The sequence below is a fragment of the Puma concolor genome, chromosome B4 (assembly GCF_028749965.1).
Source record: "Puma concolor isolate L17-30 chromosome B4, mPumCon1.1.hap2, whole genome shotgun sequence".
Taxonomy (NCBI): domain Eukaryota; kingdom Metazoa; phylum Chordata; class Mammalia; order Carnivora; family Felidae; genus Puma; species Puma concolor.
Window position 1 is genome coordinate 8,989,040 of NC_141673.1, and position 19,804 is coordinate 9,008,843.

Sequence of the window (19,804 nt, forward strand, 5' to 3'; positions counted from 1 at the left end):
TCATGCTCTGTCTCTCTCTGTCTCAAAAATAAACAAACATTAGAAAAAATTTTTAAAAAACGGGTAGATAAAACAATCTTGGAAAAGATGGCAACTTGAGCAAAGGTTTCCGACACTGTCCTTAGCAGTCCTTAATGAAACGACTGGCCCAGAACGTGTTGACCTCTCTCGTCTGCATACACCATGCAGTTGACCATTTCTCATTATTCCTACTACTAGTAAGTTATAATTGGATACATTAACACTTTAATTCATCACACTTGGAGCCCAAAATGAACATAGTAGTGGCTCCTTAGAGACTTTTCAGTTTACTTCTGGAAGAAGGCTTGGGAAGACAGGAGATAATACGAGTTTGTCTCAAGATGTGGAAAGGTAAGTGATTTTCCTTGATCATTTCTCCTGGGAGGGGGTTGAGAATTGTAGTAATGATACTATATATTTGAACAGGTATACTTTTGTATCTGTGAGTTACACTGAATAGATCTGCTTCTCCTGGTTTTCACATAGAAACCTCAAGCCCAGACAGATGACCTAACTGAGAGTCACACAGATGGTTAAGGACAGCGTCTTGGTTAGGATTCTGATCTTAGACTATTCGTCTGGCACTCTATTAATGGCATCAAGTTGTTTTGATAGGATGTTATGTCAAAGAAAATCTGATTAGGGCAATCAATCCCTACTCTTCTCCCGCCCCGATTGTACCCCTTTAACGTAACGGATGTTAACAATGTTGTGGGTACACAGCTGGCTGTCTGCCTGCCCATCCATCATCCATCCAGCCATCCATATATTTCTCTACTTCTCTCTCCTGGATACATACATAATGCTTGATTTTCCCTTGTGCTTTCCAGATTTGAATCATACCGTGCATATTACTTTAAATCTTTAGCTCTATGTCATGGTCACACATCCAGGTCAGTAAATCTAGGTATAATTCATTCCTCCTCTTTTACACCTATATAATTTGATTATAGAGTATGTATTGCTTTTAAAAAGAAATAGCATATTTAAAGTGCAAAATGTCGGGGAGTGGGGTGCCTGGGTGACTCAGTCAGTTGGGCGTCTGACTTCGGCTCAGGTCATGATCTCACGGCTCGTGAGTTCAAGTGCCACGTGGGCTCTGTGCTGACAGCTCAGAGCCTGGAGCCTGCTTCGGATTCTGTGTCTCCCTCTCTCTGTGCCCCTCCCCTGCTCCCACAAGCTCACTCTCTCTCTCTTTCTCTTTCTCTCTCTCTCAAAAATGAATAAGTATTAAAAAAATAAAGTGCAGAATTTCATGTCAATATGGTGATACGATTTAATCATATACTCGTTCACTTCTTAAAGTATCAGAAAAGGGCACTTACTGACAATTCCTACGGGACTTAGGTTTCCTTGTACGTTTGCTACAGATTTTTTTTCACTTTGCTTACGTTGCTTACATTTTCCCCCCTAATTTTCTGTAGAATAAAAAGTCCTCGCCGCCCTAAGGCGTATTTTCTTACCGACGCAAAGCCAACATGTTTTTCAGGCTATCATATCCGGGAAAAGTCTAAGCAAGTCATGACACTGCTGGTGGATGAAGAGCTGCTGCGCAGAGAGAGGGAGGCAGCGTGTCGGACGAGGCAGCGAACCTCCCACTCCGTGACATTTCCTAAAAGATTACCTGGTACGGCTAACACCCCAGCAGTATGTGCCTCTGCCCACACACCAGAAATCCCTGCCTTGGAGAGGAAACGTAAGCTTCTTAAGGTTGCAAGGCAACGTAATACAAGTACGTATCATGAACGTTGGCCCCGAATGTAGTAGGTATCATTTAAGAGCAACGAAAAAATAGAAAACGTTGGGGTTTAGTTCTGAGGTATTAATACAATATAAGTGCCACCATTACTGTATTAGGCGTCATGCTGTTCGAAACAAAGACGAAGAATAATACTCAGTGGAAAAATGTATGACCATTTTCTGAATGCAATTATCTGGGATTCACATAAAATGGGATTTTGGGGCTTGAAGGGTATTCAAGTAGTGACTTACTTATTTGGCATCATGATTCACTTTAAGATTTTGATCATCACTGAAACGGGAGACTCAGGGTCTGGGTGTCTGTGCATTTTGTGCTGTTTGCTCCTACTGGTCGAGAAACTGACATTTTCTTAAATGTGCCTCGGAATTCTGAAAGTGCTCTAAAACTATTATGAGACAGTACCTTGTATTATATAAGCCTTTCCTTGGCCTAAAATTTTAAATATGAACCAAACTTTTTAAAAAATATTTCTTTGGGGGCATTTGGGTGGCTCCATTGGTTAAGCGTCCGACTTTGACTCAGGTCATGACCTCGTGGTTCGCAAGCTTGAGCCCCACATCGGGCTGTGTACCATCAGCACAGAGCCCGCTTCAGATCCTCTGTCCCCCTCTCTCTGCCCCTCCCCAATTCCTTTGCTCTCCTTCAAAAATAGAAAATAAACAGGGGCACCTGGGTGGCTCAGTCGGTTAAGTGTCCGACTTCGGCTCAGGTTATGATCTCACACTCCTTGAGTTCGAGCCCCACATCGGGCTCTGTGCTGACAGCTCAGAGCCTGGAGCCTGCCTCGGATTCTGTGCCTCCTTCTATCTCTGTCCCTCCCCCACTTGTGCTCTGTCTCTCTCTGTCTCTCAAAAATAAATAAATGTAAAAAAAATTTTTTTAAATAAAAGAAACATTAAAAAAAGGGATTTCTTTGTGATGTTATGATAGAAATCAGCAGGAAGATGCAATGATCTTTTCTTTTCTTTTTTTTTTTTTAACGTTTTTTATTTATTTTTGAGACAGAGAGAGACAGAGCATGAACGGGGGAGGGGCAGAGAGAGAGGGAGACACAGAATCGGAAACAGGCTCCAGGCTCTGAGCCATCAGCCCAGAGCCCGACACGGGGCTCGAACTCACGGACCGCGAGATCGTGACCTGAGCCGAAGTCGGACGCCCAACCGACTGAGCCACCCAGGCGCCCCTGCAATGATCTTTTCTACTAAATTTACTAAAATGTAACGGAATATCATTGTGTTTGATCTTCTGTGGTACAAACCCCGCCAATAAGTTTTGTATAAGGAATGGACAGTTTGAGGAAGCAAAAGCATTAAAGAAATGTGACTCGAAAGGGATGAAACTTTGTGAGGGATGTAGCAGGAGTAGGATGGAATTAAAAGTATTTTCAGAGGCTTGCCTCCTGGCTTTATCATGTAACTTGATTAAGCAAGATCCTGAAAGAGCTTCAGGTGTTCAGGATGAACAGATGTTTCAAATGTCAGTTACGTATGGAAATTAAAAGTGTGAATAATAATACCAACACAGACTAATCCTGCTAAAAATCACGAAAGTACTTCTCCGACTCGGTCAGGAGTTCTCGAATGTTCACTCAGTTTGTATTTGTGTGGCCTGGAGATGTGGAAAGGCAGGAAAGGATAGTAAATGCCATCCACATGCTTCTAAACATAGTGGAATCTCTTTCTTTAGGTTAGCCGTTCCTTCGAAATAAACCTCTAGGAGAGATGGAGACCCATTCTGCAATTTTCTCATGGAAGCCTTCAACTCAAACTAATAGGAGTAACAGAATAAAACAGCCAATTATAACTCACCCAGAGTCTTCACCCCTTTTGCTATTTCTGTAACCTTTCTTGGTCTTCCTGCCTCCATTGCTTGTCTCGCTTCCTTTCTCTTTCTTTCTTTTTTTTTTTTTAAGTTTATTTATTTATTTTGAGAGAGAGAGAGAGAGAGCGAGAGCACAAGTGTGTGATCAGGGTAGGAGCAGAAGAGAGGGGGAAAGAGAGAATTCTAAGCAGGCTCCATGCTGTCAGCACAGAGACCAATGTGGGGCTCGATCCCATGAACCGTGAGATCATGACCTGAACCGAAATCAAGAGTCGGATGTTGAAAGTACTGAGCCACCCAGGAACCCCCCCTTTCTCTTTCATTATAAACTTACATTAATGTTCAAATAATTTGAACATTTGAAATTTGAAATTTGGCTATCAAGTGGAAATTTGGAGCTATAGCAGTGAATAAAACATAGTCCCTTTCATCATGGAGCAAATATTTTGGTGACAGAGACAGATACTAACCACACATAAATAGATCTAAAATATTACGTTCGTGACAAGTCCTATAAAGAAAAGGAAGGCAGTATCAGGGGACAGAGAGCGATAAAGATGACTTTCTTTAGGTCAAAGAGTAAGGGAAGGCCTTTTGGAGGAGGTGAATATATAAACAGAGACTCAAATGAAGAAGGAAACAATCCACGTGTATCTGGGGGGTTCCAGGCAAAGGGAACAGCAGGTGCAAACAGTTCTGAAACTGGAATAAATTTGGCATACTTGACTGAAGCTTAGGAAGTGAGTCTTTCAGCTGCTACAGAAGTAGCTGAACTCTGAGCCATTTTTATGATTCATCCAAGGAAATCAAGTATTATTGCATTATCGTCACTGCTTTTTTTTCTAACCCCAAATGATATTTTATAGCTTTCTGACCCATCTTATTCACTAAACTGAGGTTAGAATGCCTTTTGACTACTTTTAAATAGTCTATCTACCTTTAAATGAAGTTTTGCTACAGTTAATTTTTTTTTTATATATATCACAAGCATGTGTTGAGTATTCACTGTGTTCCAGACACTGTTCTAGGCCTGGGAAGCAAAGTGAATGTATTTCTGCTGTCTTGGGGGTTATATCGAGTGAGGACTTTCAGTCTGTTTTAAAAAAAATGTTCAAAAAGTTTTAGTGATGATGGCATCATTGAAATGAATTTGTAGTGAGAGTACTATTTCAAGTGAGTAGTGAATGTTTAGATGTAAAAATGTGGTAAATTTATTAAAAATCTGTTAAATTACCTAAAAATTTCATTTATCCATCACTATGCATGTATACACATATACATACGGGATATGTAGATGTGTGTGTTTGTGTTCAAAAATAGTAATTGGATTAAATAAGCTTAGCAATACTAGCCATTTCCATGTAGGCATTTGAATCTGAAGCTGTATTTTAAAGGAGGAAAGGAAACTGACAATTTGGTGTGTGTGGGTGGGGGAGGGAGGTAGGAAAATAAATTGGAGGGGCATTTTTAGTGGGACAGAAGACGTAGCAAATGAAGACTTGGAGATAGGTGGATCTATCAGAATTAGGTATTCCCATAAGTGATAGTAGAAGAGGCCACAAAAATGTTAATGGCTTGAACACAAAAGGATTTTTTTTTCTTTCTTCTAAAAAGAACCAACAACTAGATATTCTAGGACTGATGTGGCTCTTCATGATGTCGGGGACCCAGGGCTCTTTCTGTCTCACTGCTCCATCAAACTCAGCATGGAACTTCCACTTCCTGATCCAAGATAGCTGCTGGAGCACCAGCCATCACATCTGCATTCTAGCCAGTAGGAAGGAGGAGAGATGGAAAATATGAATACTCCTTCCCTTTAAGGACACTTCTTGAAGTTGCTCATAACCTTTTTGGCTTACATGTTGTTTAGCATTTAGTCACATGGACACTGCTAGGTGCAAGAGAGGCTGAAAAATGTAGTCTTTATACGGGACAGCTATGTGCTCCAATGAAAGACAGAGAAGCTGTGGTTAAGGAAGAAGGAAAGAATAAATACAGGGAAGAGTAAATAGTCCCTACTGTAGTGGCAAAGAATACAAACAAGAAACGAATTAATCATGTTAATACATAGTTGTCAGACTAAATGGAATCGAGACCATAAATTTGAATATGTAGAGAAATGTGGACAGATCACTGAGAATACTCAGCACCGTTCGTAAAGGACGTAATGAGGGGTATTTGGAAATTTCGATTTGATGCGACTAGGAACCATTGTAGGCCTTGAAGAACAGAAGGGATGTTTAGCTTAGTCACAGAACTTAGCTTTCTTATTACTGAAAACAGCTGTTTGTGGCAGATAATTCTTATTGCTTTGTGTAGAAATGAAGGCGATACGAATTGAAGGGAAGCTCTGTAAGAGACAGTTGTTTTAATCCAGCATCCTGCTCTCGGGTTATTGAAATGAAGGAAAGGTAATGTTTCAAGATAGAATAGAGAGAGGAAATGGGGTAAGTAGGTGATGTATTGGAGAAGAAAGAGAGAAATTGAAAACGACTAACATTTAAGCTAGAGAGGCAAGTGATGGTATCACACAGGGAAATTTCCATCAGGATGTATTTAAAGATGTCTCCAAATTATTTAGTTCCATTGAAATGTGAAATTGAATGCATTGCTAGAAATCTGATTCCCAGGCTTTAGGATCTAGAGCTGAAACAGCTGTGCCGAGCTTCTTTGCGGTAAATGAGCAAGGGAGAAAAGGTACTTTGGAGAAGGTGTTAAACACACATTACTACTTCTACTCCTTTTTCTTCTCTTCCTAGATGTTTCCCCCAAGTTTTAATTGTGGTAGATAGCTTGGATAGTCTTTGTTTAGGTGATTTTGTTGTTTGGAGGAAGAGACGAACTGAACGATAATTGTTGCCTGATAGCAGGACCGAAAACTATATATGCACCGTTATAACTCAGCTTCTCTGAACTGTAAGCCTCAGGGTTACGTCCTTTCCTTAGAGGTGATAATTTAAAAAGCTGTCGCCAGAGGTGTTGCTTACAACCAGACCAGCGAAGCATTCCCCGTGTTGGTTATCCGATCCTCCATAAAGAGCTCTTTAGTGGTATTATCCTTTGCGATGGAACTTGTATCAGAGAAGGATTACTCTGGTCTATGTGAAATGTAATAGCCCTCCACATCACGGAAATATTGCCCGAAAAATCATTTATGTTTCCTGTTGGACCGAAAGCAAAACTTCAAAATACTTGCCATGCTTTTCTAAGCAAAAACACCAGTGTTAGTGTTGCTTCCTACAGTGAACTTTGTACTAACGGAGTTGACCTGGAGTCACGCTTGGTTGCCTTGTCACATACAGTCTAGACGGCAGGGCTTATGGTCCAAATGGGAGTTCCTACTAAATCATCTGCATTGATGAATGTCAAACAGTGATTTTTTTTGTAACTTAAACAAATGTACAAAAACGAAAATAATAGCAACTTATATCTCTGTCACCCTAAACCAACCACCACTAACATCTTAGAATATTTACTTCCAGTCTGGTTACTTTTCTTCTTTTGTTTTTGTTTCAGAAAAATCACTCTATTCTTGTAAAAACAATACAAACTCGAAAGTACTGAGGAATCAATCACTTCCAATCCCCTCCCTCCGAAATAGCCATATCTCGTATCAGATGAACATAAATTCTAGGCATTTTTCTGTGCATATACACATTTAGAAAATGGATAACTAGAAAGAAATTTTTTTTTAATTTTTAAATTTTTTAATTTTTTTAAATTTTTTTTTTAATGTTTATTTATTTTTGAGACAGAGACAGAGCGTGAATGGGGGAGGGTCAGAGAGAGAGAGGGAGACACAGAATCTGAAACAGGCTCCAGGCTCTGAGCCACCAGCCCAGAGCCCGACGCGGGGCTCAAACTCACGGACTGTGAGATCGTGACCTGAGCCGAAGTCGGATGCTCAACCAACTGAGCCACCCAGGCGCCCCGAAATTATTTTTATAAAAGTGGAATTGTACTAGATGCAATTGTTTTTGCTGAAAAATATTTTAGGCCTACTCCTGGCGGTTAGACTTGCCAGGGGCTCCTAGAAACCCGTTTATTGCACAATAACCAAAGACCCTGGATGACAAACCACCGAGACATTTCTGGCCTCACTAGGGGTATGGGAAGTCTCCAAAGACCTTGCCTTCCAAAAATTTAAATTAATTACTTAAATAAACAAAATAAGAGCAGGACATGTGAGCTGGGGTCAGAGTGGCTTGGAGCTGGTGCCTGTAGGACACTGGAGGTGTCTGCAGGGGTAGAGGTGTTTAAGGGCGCTTGTCAATGGTTTTTTAAAAAACGGTCTTGGGCCTCACTTGAGCATTGTAAAGGAAAGCCTCGGTTTGCTGTGCAGAACCTGGACACTCGAGAGGGCACTGAAGTGATTCAAGGTAATTTTCTTTGGAAGAATAAAGCTCATTTCGTGAGTTAGTCCCACAGGATTCCCACCAATTAAGATCAGACAGTGAGCTCACAATCTGTGTCACCAATCCAGGAAAGAAAAGAGTAGCCTATTTAGTCCCCCAAATATTGTAGGTAGTAGAAAGGTCAGATACACGATGTAGAATAGCTATGTAAGTATTTAGATAAGGAAAGAATACAATCATGCTGTTGATTTGGGGAGACTATGCATGTGTAGGGGAAAGGCATATGGAAAATCTCTGTATTTCCCTCTCAATTTTGTTGTAAACCTAAAACTGCCCTGAAAAATGAAGTCTTAAAAAAAAAAAAAAAGACATACACACAAGCACAAGTGTCAAAACTGGATTTATCCTTCTCTAAATTAATCTAATTATTCAAATGTCAGTTGTATCTGCAATAGCCTGACTCCTTGGGCCAAACCAAACTCTAAAAATTAGGACTATTTTACTTCAAAAAAAAAAAAAAAGATTATTAGGAATGAATGTAGGAATTTGAAACATGGAAACTTACAGAAATGAGAAAAACCACTGAAATCGAAATTTTAATTTAGTGAACTGGAAGCTATGTCCAAAGGAAAACACTGAAACAGTGTTAAGACATGGAGGACACATCTGCAGGGGAATGACAGTTACCACGCCAGTCACCTCTCCTCTTCGGCTACAGCAGAGGCAAGATGACAGTGATACAGCATTTTCAAAGTGCTGAGAGAAAATAACAGCCTATAATTATGTACCCAGCAAAACTGTCAAAGATAAGGGTGAAATAGTTACTTACAGGTAAATAAAAAACCTAGAGCTTAGCACCACGGGACCTTTGTGAAAGTATATACTTCAAAAAGAAGGAAAATTATTCCAGGGGCACCTGGGTGGCTCCGTCGGTGAAGCGTCCAACTTCAGCTCAGGTCATGATCTCACGGTTCGCGGGTTCGAGCCCCGCGTCGGGCTCTGTGCTGATGGCTCAGAGCCTGGAGCCTGCTTTGGATGCTGTGTCTCCATCTCTCTCTGCCCCCTCCTCCATTCGCACTCTGTCTCTCTCTCTCTCTGTCTCTTAAAAATAAATAAAACGTTTAAAAACAAATTTTTTAAAAAAGGAAAATCATTCCAGAAGAATGGTTGGAAATGCCAGAGGGAATGATTAACAAATAATAAGTATGTATATAAAATAAAATGAACACTTTCTGTGTAAAATAGTAATGTCTAACTTTTGAGTTTTAAAAACAGACAACTAAGGGCGCCTGGGTGGCTTAGTTGGTTAAGTGTCTGGGGCCTGCCTCGGATTCTGTGTCTCCCTCTCTCTCTGCCCCTCCCCCACTCACGCTCTGCCTTTCTCTCTCTCTCAAAAATAATAAACATTTAAAAAATTAAAATAAAAACAACTAAAATAGTGGGTAGCCATGGTATGTAAGTTGGAAGTGAATCTATAGAATTAACAGTTCTGAGATCCTTGCATTTTTTGTGAGAGACCGGTAAAGATACTATTCGACTCTCAACTTTTAAAGGTAAATGGGCATGATAAACTTGAAAGGATTAACACCAAAAGGAGAGAAGTAGAATGCATAAATTCCAAAGTAGTGACAAAAATAGAATGAGAAAAAAAAAATAAAATTTTATAAAGGGCAAGAAGCATAGATAAAGTGGGGTTGATGGAAGTAACAAAGGTAAAATGATAGAAATAAGTCCAGATATAGTAATAATCATGATAAATATAAATGGACTCAGCTCATCTGTTAAAAGGCAGAGATTATCAAATTGGGACAAAAGAAGGCCAGATACACGCTTCCACATAATGGTTAAAAGCAAATGGGTGGCTCAGTTGGTTGAGCTGCTGACTCTTGATTTCGATGCACGTCATGATTCCGGGGTTGTGGGATCAAGTCCTGCATGAGAGCCTGCTTGGGATTCTCTCTTTCCCTCTGCCCCTCTTCCTGGCTTGCTCCCTCTCTGTCTAAAAAATAAAAAAGAAATTAAGTAAGTAAATAAATAAATGCAAATGGGTAGGAAAAGATGAATCAGGCATATACTAATTTTATAAAGCTGGTATAGCTATATTAGTATCTGACAAAATAGAATTTAAACCCTAAAGCGTTAGTAAGGACAACGATAAAAGGCTTAAGTCCCCAGGAAGACATAACGTTTCTAAATGTCAGTACACACCCAATAAAATAACTTCAAAGTATATAGAGCAAAAAATGGTAGAACTACAGGAAGAAATTGAAACATATATCATTATAGCAGATGATTTCAAAATCTCTCTCAATTATTGATAGGCCAAGTAAATAAAACGTTTTTATGTTTTATTTATTTATTTAAAAAAAATTTTTTTTTAAACGTTTATTTATTTTTGAGACAGAGGGAGACAGAGCATGAGCTGGGGAGGGTCAGAGAGAGAGAGGGACACACAGAATCCGAAGCAGGCTCCAGGCTCTGAGCTGTCAGCACAGAGCCCGACGTGGGGCTCGAACTCACGGACTGCGAGATCATGACCTGAGCCGAAGTCGGACGCTTAACCGACTGAGCCACCCAGGCGCCCCAATAAAACACTTTTAAAGGGACTCCTGGGTGGCTGAGTCGGTTAAGTGTCTGACTCTTGATTTCGGCTCAGGTCATGATCTCATGCTTGTTAGATCGAGCCCCACCATTGGTCTCAGTGCTGGGTGTGGAGCCTGCCTAAGATTCTCTCTCCCTCTCCCTTTGCTCCTCCCCCCCACTCGAGCACACACTCTCTCTCCAAAAATAAATAAATAAATAAATAAATAAATGAAATGAAATGTTTTTTTAAATATGGATTTTATAATTGATTATGTTATAAAGCCAGTCTTAACATTTCAAGCAATCTGTATTACACAAACCACTTTTTCTAGCAAAAATGCAATTAAGTTTGATTTTTAAAAATGTACATCAAAATTTTTCATGTATTTAAACGTGGAAGGATTCCTTTTAAAATCAGATAGAAAAAAATGTTCCCATTCTGTTTGCTTCTGTTCAGCTTTGTACTGCCCCTAGCCGTCACAATAAAATAAGTAAGACAAACTAAGAGCATAAGTATTGAAATGGAATAAAAATATATCTGAGATGTAGAAAACTTGAAGGATCTATAGACATATTAGGAATAATGAGAGGGGCACCTGAGCGGCTCAGTCGGTTAAAAGCATCCATTTCTTGATTTGGGGTCAGGTCATGATCTTGCCGTTAGTGGGTTCGAGTCCCACACCAGGCTCTGTGGTGACAGCCTGCTTGAGATTCTTTCTCTCCCCCTCTCTCTCTGCCCTTCCCCTACTCACATCCACATGTATGCATGCTCTCTAAATAAATAAATAAATGAATAAATAACTTAAAAAAAAAAGAAATAATGAGAGTTTTAGCAAGATGGATGGCTATTATATCAAAATATATAAATCAAGTTATATTTTCTTATGTATCAGCACCAAACAGTAAACATATTTTTTTAAATACCATTTATAATAGCAAAAAATCATTATTTACTTAAGGATAAATCTTTTACAAAGATGTACAAGATCTATACACTGAAAATTGTAACACTTAACTGAAATATGTGAAAGATGACCTATACAAATAGAAAGATATTCATGTTTGTTTATTGAAAAACTCAAAAATGTGAATATCAATGGTCTCCAAATTGCATAGACTTAGTGGAGGTTTTCCTCAAGCTTGGTGATACTGACATTTTAATCCAGATAATTCTTTGTTGTGGGGGCTGTCCTGTGCCGTGTAGCATGCTTAGCATTATCCCTGGCCTCTACCCACCAGATGCTACTAGCAACATCTCTCCCTGTTGTGAAAACCAAAAATATCTGCAGACGTTGTCAGATGTTTCCTGAGGACGAAAATTGCCCTCCGTTGAGAACCACTGATTCAGTGCAATTGTAATCAAAATCCAAAAAGGATTTTAAAAATTGAATGTAATGGGCTGATTCCCAGAGTTATCTGGAGTATCAAAAAAAAGCTATCAAGAATATCCAAAACATTCGTGAAGAAGAATAAGATGGGCTTGCCTTTCTGGATAACGAGACTAAAGCAATTGTAATCACGACAGTGTGGTATGGATGCAGGGATAGGTGCGTGGGCCAGCAGGACAACTGTAGGACCCAGCACACAGACTTGTACAACTAGGTTATCTTCATATATGACAGAGGTGGTGTTTCACATTGGTGAGGAGAGGGTGAACCACTTCATGAATAATGGTGGGGCAATTATTTACCTATATCGAAAAAATGAAATTAGGTTTCTACCTCTTACCATGCACAAAAACAAATTCTAGAGGAATTAAGGACTTAAAGGATGGGGCGGGGGGGGGGGGGGGTGGGGAAGAAGGACTTCAAAATGTTTAGAAGAAAATAAAGGAGGGGGCGCCTGGGTGGCTCAGTCGGTTAAGCATCCGGCTTTTGACTTTGGCTTGGGTCATGATCTCACAGTTCAGGAGTTCGAGCCCCACATCTGCTGTCAGTGCAGAGCCTGCTTGGGATTCTCTCTCCCTCCCTCTCTCTCTGCCCCTCCCCTGCTCGTGTGCTCTGTTTCTCTCTCTCAAAATAAGTACATAAACATATTAAAAAAAAAAAAAAGGAAAGGAGAATATCTTTTTTACATTGGATATGGAAGGATTTCTTAAACGTTACCAAAAAACTACAAGCTATTGAAAAAGCATTTGTCACTTTGACTCTTGCGGTAGGCAGAAGACTGAGAATAAGCCCCAAGGACCTGTGCCTCTATGGAATCTCCTCCCCTTTGAGGGTGGGTATGACCTGTGAATGAGAAAAGGTATCACTTCCATGATTATGTTACATTGTACGTCACAAAGGGAGTATCCACGTGGGCTTAATCCAATCGCACCAACCATTTGAAAGCAGAGTTTTCTCCAGCTGAAGGCAGAAGAGGAAGTCCCGATTTCCAAATGGGAGAAGGATTTGATGCACCCTTACTGGCTAGAAAATGGAGTGATAAGGAACGCAAGTGGCTTCTGGAAGCGGAGACCCATTGATCCCCGGTGGCCAGCCAGCAAGGAAAGGGGGACCTCCGTCGTACGACCACAAGGAAACGGAGTTCTGCCAACAACCTGAATGCTCTTGGAAGTGGATTGTTCCTCAGTCTCCAGATAGGAGTCCAGCTTTATTGACGCCTTGATTTTGGCCTCGTGAGACCCAAGGCAGAGAACCCAGTCAAGCCTGCCAGGCCTGCTGATCTACATAATGAATGGCTGTTGTGTCTTAAGCCAGTAAGTTTGTTGTAATTTTTGGCAGCAACAGAAAACTAACAAGGCTTATTAAATTTAAGAATTAATCTTGCCATCAAAAAACACCATATAGAAAGTGAAGACGGTCCCGCACTAGGAGAAACATTTCTAACATATGTAAGTGACAAGGGATTATCCAGAATATATAAGGAACTTCTACAAATCCATGAGAAAAGGACAGCCTCACTGAAAACTGGGTGGTGGGGGGCAGATATGGAAAGCATTTCCTAAAAAAAAAGAGGGAGGAAACACGTACGGCCGAGAGACGTTTTTTCCGAATGCTCAACCTTGTATTGTGATACAGTAGCAACAATTCTAAAATAAAATATGTGAAAATGCACAATTGCAATAACTTGAAAAACCGTCTAATGCCATATTGTGAGGAATGTCCTTCTGTTCCTTGAAGTATATTTTCTTGTGCATTTGGAATCTATTTTTGGCATGCCATCTTCCTCTCTGTCTCTTTATTGCTTCCCCCTCCCTCCTTTCTCCTCTTCTCTTAGTTTCCTCCTGGAATGTGTGTCCTCAGTTCCCAGGTCCTTTCTTCACATCTTGCTGCTGCTTAGGCAGCTCCCTCTAGGCAGTCTGGTTTTTGTTTTTAAAATTTTTTTTCAACGTTTATTTTTGAGACAGACAGAGCATGAGCAGGGGAGGGGCAGAGAGAGAGAGGGAGACACAGAATCAGAAGCAGGCTCCAGGCTCCGAGCCGCCAGCACAGAGCCCGACGCGGGGCTCGAACTCACAAACCACGAGATCATGACCTGAGCCAAAGTCGGACTCAACCGACTGAGCCACGCAGGCGCCCCGAGGCAGTCTGGTTTGAAGGCAGTGTAGAGTAATGGTGAAGCACTGAGGTCCTGGCACCTGACCGACTGGATTTGAAGCCTGCCTCGGATTGTGTGGCCTGTGTGCCCTCGGACATGCCGTTTCATTCAGCCTTTGTGCTGCAGTTTCATTTTCTGTAAAATGGGGCCGACAGAGTGTCTGTTGTAGAATTGTCGTAAGGAGTAAACGAGGCGATACAGGTCCAGCACATACACCCTGGCGGTTGTTTGCTCAGATAACACTTAGCGATTTCTCGATGCTTCCCACCATGACCGAGACCAGTTTGTTCTCTCCACCAAGTTGCAGTTGGTGTGCTGTTTCTTATTTTATCCCTTTTTTCTGCAGCAGCGAGGAAGGGGAGCCTTCAACAGGCCACATGCGATCTTGTTTAGCGTATCTGGGCTCTGCTCTGTCTTCTGAGCCTTTTGCACAGGACCCCACTCGTTCTGTCTAGTTGGGAAATAGGTCCCGGTGCCGCGGGGGCAAGAGCCGCCCTGAGCTTCAGATCATCCGCCCAGTCCAGCGTGAAACGGTAGTTTTCACTTCCGTTAAAGCGTCAGCATCTTTATTTACTCACTCTGTTACACCTTTTTTTTTTTTTCTTTACCCATTTCCATCTCTTCTCAGTCATAAGGAGGGGAAAAAAGGATTGTCTACTCAGTTCCCCTTTTTCCGGACATGAGGATAGTGATGAGAAATCTCCGAATCTTTGCAACTCATCCCTATCACTTTGGTCAGCAGTTATTTTCCTTTTAAAAACTACTTTTGGTTATATCTGTTTCCATGTTAGATTGCTGTTGTAAAATTTTTTAATTAGTTTTGACTTAAAAAATTTTTTTGTTTAGTGTTTATTCATTTTTGAGAGAGAGAGAGAGAGACAGACAGAGAGCAAGCAGGGGAGGGGCAGAGAGGGAGGGAGACACAGAATCCGAAGCAGGCTCCAGGCTCTGAGCTGTCAGCACAGAGCCCCATGCAGGGCTCGAACCCATGGACCGCGAGATCATGCCGTGAGCTGAAGTCAGATGCTTAACTGACTGAGCCACCCAGGGCCCCCTAGTTGCAGCTTTTTAAAAACCTCTTATTCAGTTTTGGGTGATGGAAACTGTTGTCGTTTCAGTGTACTATCTTCACCTGGGAGTCGGCCGCTGAATACTTAATCCTGCTCGTGCAGTGACTGTCTGCTCGTCTCGGTAGCTGAACAGTGAACACAGTTGGAGCATTTTCCTGTTCCCCATTATTCTTAAGTTGAGAACTGCCGGCAGTGTCTCAAATTTTGTGTGCTATTGTTAGCAAAACGCCGAAGTAAAATGGCCTTAGCTCCCTTTTTAAGGTCTCCGGCAACAAAAGTTTGTCCTTTCTCCCCTTTTCTTGTCTACCTATTTAAAATTGCATTTTTAAAATCTGCTTAAACATCTCTGCTTTCTTATTCTGTGTCTTTTTCTGTTTTCATTGAAAAAAAAAATAAAAGCCTTTTCTCCACTCATCTCAGAATTCACCTTTCAAAAGAGATTTGCAGTGCTCACGGGCTGCGCCCCGTCTCTCGGCAGGCACGTCTCAGAAGCAAACAGGAACAGACAGGTGGTGTCCGTAGTGGATGTTGTGTGGCACCCCCAGATCCCCTCTTCAAGATCAAGGCACTCATGCCCTCAGCTGCTGGGAAGATTGGCGGCCGAGGGGTCTCAGCTCAGTGAAGAGAGGCTGTTGACCCAAGACCTGTTGGACGCGGGCGGGCTGCTCCCTTGCTTCGAGGCAGGACACCTGTGAAGAGCCATCCCAGCCCCACAGCGCCTGGCAGGATTGGTCAAGGCCTCTGCCGCAACCCCATTACAGACCAGTTTCTCCCCTGGCCCCGTCCTACCTTCCAGGCTCCTCGTGGGTCCCATTACAGAGAGCACTCCCTAATGAATCTCCCTCTTACACATTTGAGCCTTGGGATCGGTTTCCTGGGGAACCCAACCGACGACCATGGCTTTTCCTCAAGGTTTAAAACATAGGAGTATCATAATTTGTGTCTGTGCATGAAGAAAGAGAATTATACAGCAAACGGCGCAAAATGTTAACAGTTGGTTAACCTGGCCGAAGAGAGTATGGGAGGTCTTCGTACTCTTCTTGCCGTGATGTTTGTGTACGTTTGAAATGACTATAAATGGAACTTGAAAGAATTAAGACAAGTATCAATCACTTGAAGTTGCTTAAGTGCAGTTATGCTCCAAGACAGGGAAGTTGGTAAGGTTCCAGACTCATGATTCTGCAAAAGTTAGATACATAATCACCATGAGACTTCCATAGCTTACCAGTTCGTTAGCCCACCGCGCATTTTCTTTGATGGGTGCGTTTGTTCTGTTTTGTTTTTTGGTTTTTTGGTTTTTTTAAAAGCTAATTGTGTTAAGTAAATGACTTAATTTACTTAAATTACCTACACTGGTTGAAAGGACACTGTCAATCCGTAGCGGCAACGTTTATTAGATGCTAGATAATAAGTGGGACAATTGGGGAATTTACTCAATTTGTGGAGCCTTCCAGTTCCAGAATGTGCCGTTGCCTTGTGAATGTCTGATGGCTTGGATGTCAGTTCGATATCTCATCTAAGAAGTAACACGGGGTCTGCCGGTTCTGCTCTGCGGTATTATCTGAGCGGTACAGGCTCATGAAATCTACCGCCTCTCTCTCGATGGTTTCCTCACGGCACCTCCAGCCCTGGTATCTAACCTCTCATCTTCCAAAGAGCCGATAGCATCACTGCTTCCGTGCCTTCCCTTCTTCCTTTGGGGTTTCACAATCACACACACACACACGAGTCCTCCCGGCTTGTGACTTCACGGTCTCAATTGATACAGGGCGTATGAGATCAAAGGGACTTCATCACCGCTCCGGGACTAAACGTGTCCTCCCTTTCCCTTTGCTTGTGAAAACCCAGAAATAAGTGTTGTGCAGTCACCTAATTCAGTTAAGCACACGTCACTTCCAGCTGAAGTGTTGCACTGATGCTAAAACAATTTCTGAACGAATTTCCCGAGACTCGCTCTATTCCAACTACATTTCTTCTTGCCCCTAGAAGATTATTTCATATAAGTTTGTAATATTTTAACTATTCTAGCCTGAAATAAATGCATCTCCAGATAGTCAAGGTGTTTTTTTTTCTTTCACAGTTCTTGCTGTTATTCAGTTTTCCTCGTATTTTACTTCAAAACTGACTTCCTGCAACTGTTATCAATCTACCTCTGTGATGTCTAAACCTAAGTCCGCATCACTTCCAGGATAATTTTATTGCTCAATACTCAAAGAGTGATAAGAAAGGTGGCTTCTGGGGCGCCTGGGTGGCTCAGTCGGTTAAGCATCCGACTTCGGCTCAGGTCATGATCTCGTGGTCCGTGAGTTCAAGCCCCGCGTCGGGCTCTGTGCTGACAGCTCAGAGCCTGGAGCCTGTTTCAGATTCTGTGTCTCCCTCTCTCTCTGACCCCCCGCCGTTCATGCTGTCTCTCCCTGTCTCAAAAATTAATAAACGTTAAAAAAAAAATTTAAAAAGTGGCTTCTGATGAATCACATGAAAGTACATAGATGATCTAAGCCTCAAACCACTACTGTTTGCCGGTATTAATTATAAAATCTCCAAGTCCCAAATAAGTTCATCTTAATTATTCATGTTCATGTGAAGTGACGAGAAAATTAAAAGAACGATTAATTGCAAAGTCCTTATTCTTTCTTCGGTATCTTTGGCATGTATCATACTCGCTCCTTTTTGCCCGCATAGTTCCTCCTGCTTAGGATCGTTTCTCATTCACATTCACCAGGATCCCAGCCATCCTTCAAAGGCTTGTTCAAATTTTACTTCCTATTTGAGGCATGTTCTGACTACTCTGGGGCACACAGATTTTTTCCCCCCCCCGTAGGATGTCTATTCCTAAAGTTAGTTAATTTAAGAAAGCTTGGCATGGTATTGTTTTCCTCTGGTTGTTTCCCATAAGTCTGTATGTCAGACTTATCTCCGGAGTCAGACTGTAAACTTTCTGAAGGCAAGGATCACCACATCCTACACCATTGGTTTTCAAGCTATTTTTCTTGGATAGCCCCTGAAAGATTTTGAAAAATGACATTCGTCCTTGTTCACTGTTAAGTTGGCATGTGAAATTGTACACTAAGTAACTGCAAAGGACAGGATTCAAAATATTGAGATTAAAGACCAAAGAGAGCAAAATGAAATCGTCCCCTGAGGCTTTTACGTGTAGCTAAAGGAATCTAAAATGCTCTTGCGATCGATACCTCCAGTCGTTCATTTGAAAGAACCCACGACGTCTTTAACTGTTGGAAGTTTTGCATCATTCCCTTTACTCCTTGAAGTCATGTTTCTCTTCCACGTCCCTCATAGGACTCCATCCTAATAGAAAGTGTTGTTATGCTTGAAAGTCTTCTCTACATTAAATATGTATGTAAATGGAAATTATTTTTCTAAATTTTCTATGGCCAGAGGCTTTGAAGTGGTAAAGTATTCTTTCTAGATTGACTTGTCATTACAATTACTTTTAGTACACAACTGATCAAAACCCAAACCACATAAATGTATTATAAATTTTTATAAATACTTACTAAGCATAAAGAATAGAGTTTTATTGGAAATACATGTTTCTATGAGATACGTGGAATTCTTTGTTTACACACGTGAATATATATTGCTTATTGCTAGAAATAAGCAAGGTTCAGCATAAATTCTGTTTCTCTTTTACATTTTTATAGGTGGAAATGCTGGGAACACTTGTTCACATAAAATTGTAGGTGGGAACAGAAGGTGTTTTACTACAGCATTGTCACTCCGTTCTATGAATTCCTTTCAAGCAACATGCCAGAATTATATATTGATTTATTATAAAAATGTTTTTCATCTCTTGTCAACTGTTAACTTGATTAGGTCTTTCTTCAGTGTTGTTGAAAGCAAAGAATTGGAAACAACCTACTTAGAAAAAGATTTGTTAAACAGTCATTAGGGGTAATTTACTTTCTCAGTTTCTGAGAATAATATCGAAAAACCTTTACTAAAAGTTATCAGATGACTATTAATGATACTAGTCACACTTAAAATTTTTTTTTAATGTTTATTTTTGACAGAGAGAGAGAGAGAGAGAGCGAGCATGAGTGGGGGAGGGGCAGAGAGAGAGGGACACAGAATCCAAAACAGGCTCCAGGCTCTGAGCAGTCAGCACAGAGCCTGACGTGGGGCCCGAATTCATGGACAGTGAGACCATGACCTGAGCTAGAGTCAGACGCTCAACCGACTGAGCCACCCAGGAACCCTGATACTAGTTACACTTTAACCCAATACACTCAGAAAGTGGAAAAAGAAAAATATTAATTCTAATGTACCTGTCAATACAATTTTTAAAACAATTATTTAAAAAATTTTTAACATTTTTGTATTATTTTTTTTAATGTTTATTTATTTTTGAGAGAGAGAGAGACCGTGTGCAAGCAGTGGAGGGGCAAAGAGAGAGGGAGACACAGAATCCGAAGCAGGGTCCAGGCTCTGAGCTGTCAGCACAGAGCCCAACGTGGGGCTCGAACTCACAAACTGTGAGATCATGACCTGAGCCGAAGTCAGACGCCTAACCGACTAAGCCGCCCAGGTGCCCCTTGAAATAATTATTTTATGTTTCATATGCTTTAAGTATATTTCAGCAACTGTTGAGAACTACAGATTTGGTTCATTCAATTTCTGGAAACTGTCGG

At 41.1% G+C, this 19,804-nt stretch overlaps 1 protein-coding gene across 4 annotated transcripts in view; it reads left to right on the forward strand.

Moving 5' to 3' along the window:
- ENTHD1 (ENTH domain containing 1) overlaps positions 1-19,804 on the forward strand; it is a 106,881-nt gene that overhangs the window by 24,643 nt on the left and 62,434 nt on the right. For 3 of the 4 annotated variants that reach the window (XM_086712210.1, XM_025926381.2, XM_086712209.1), the window contains one exon: positions 1,511-1,753. In XM_086712210.1, coding sequence (XP_086568336.1) covers positions 1,511-1,753 — 243 coding nt within the window. The remainder of the gene's footprint in view (positions 1-1,510; positions 1,754-19,804) is intronic. The other variant, XM_086712212.1, reaches the window with a different exon arrangement.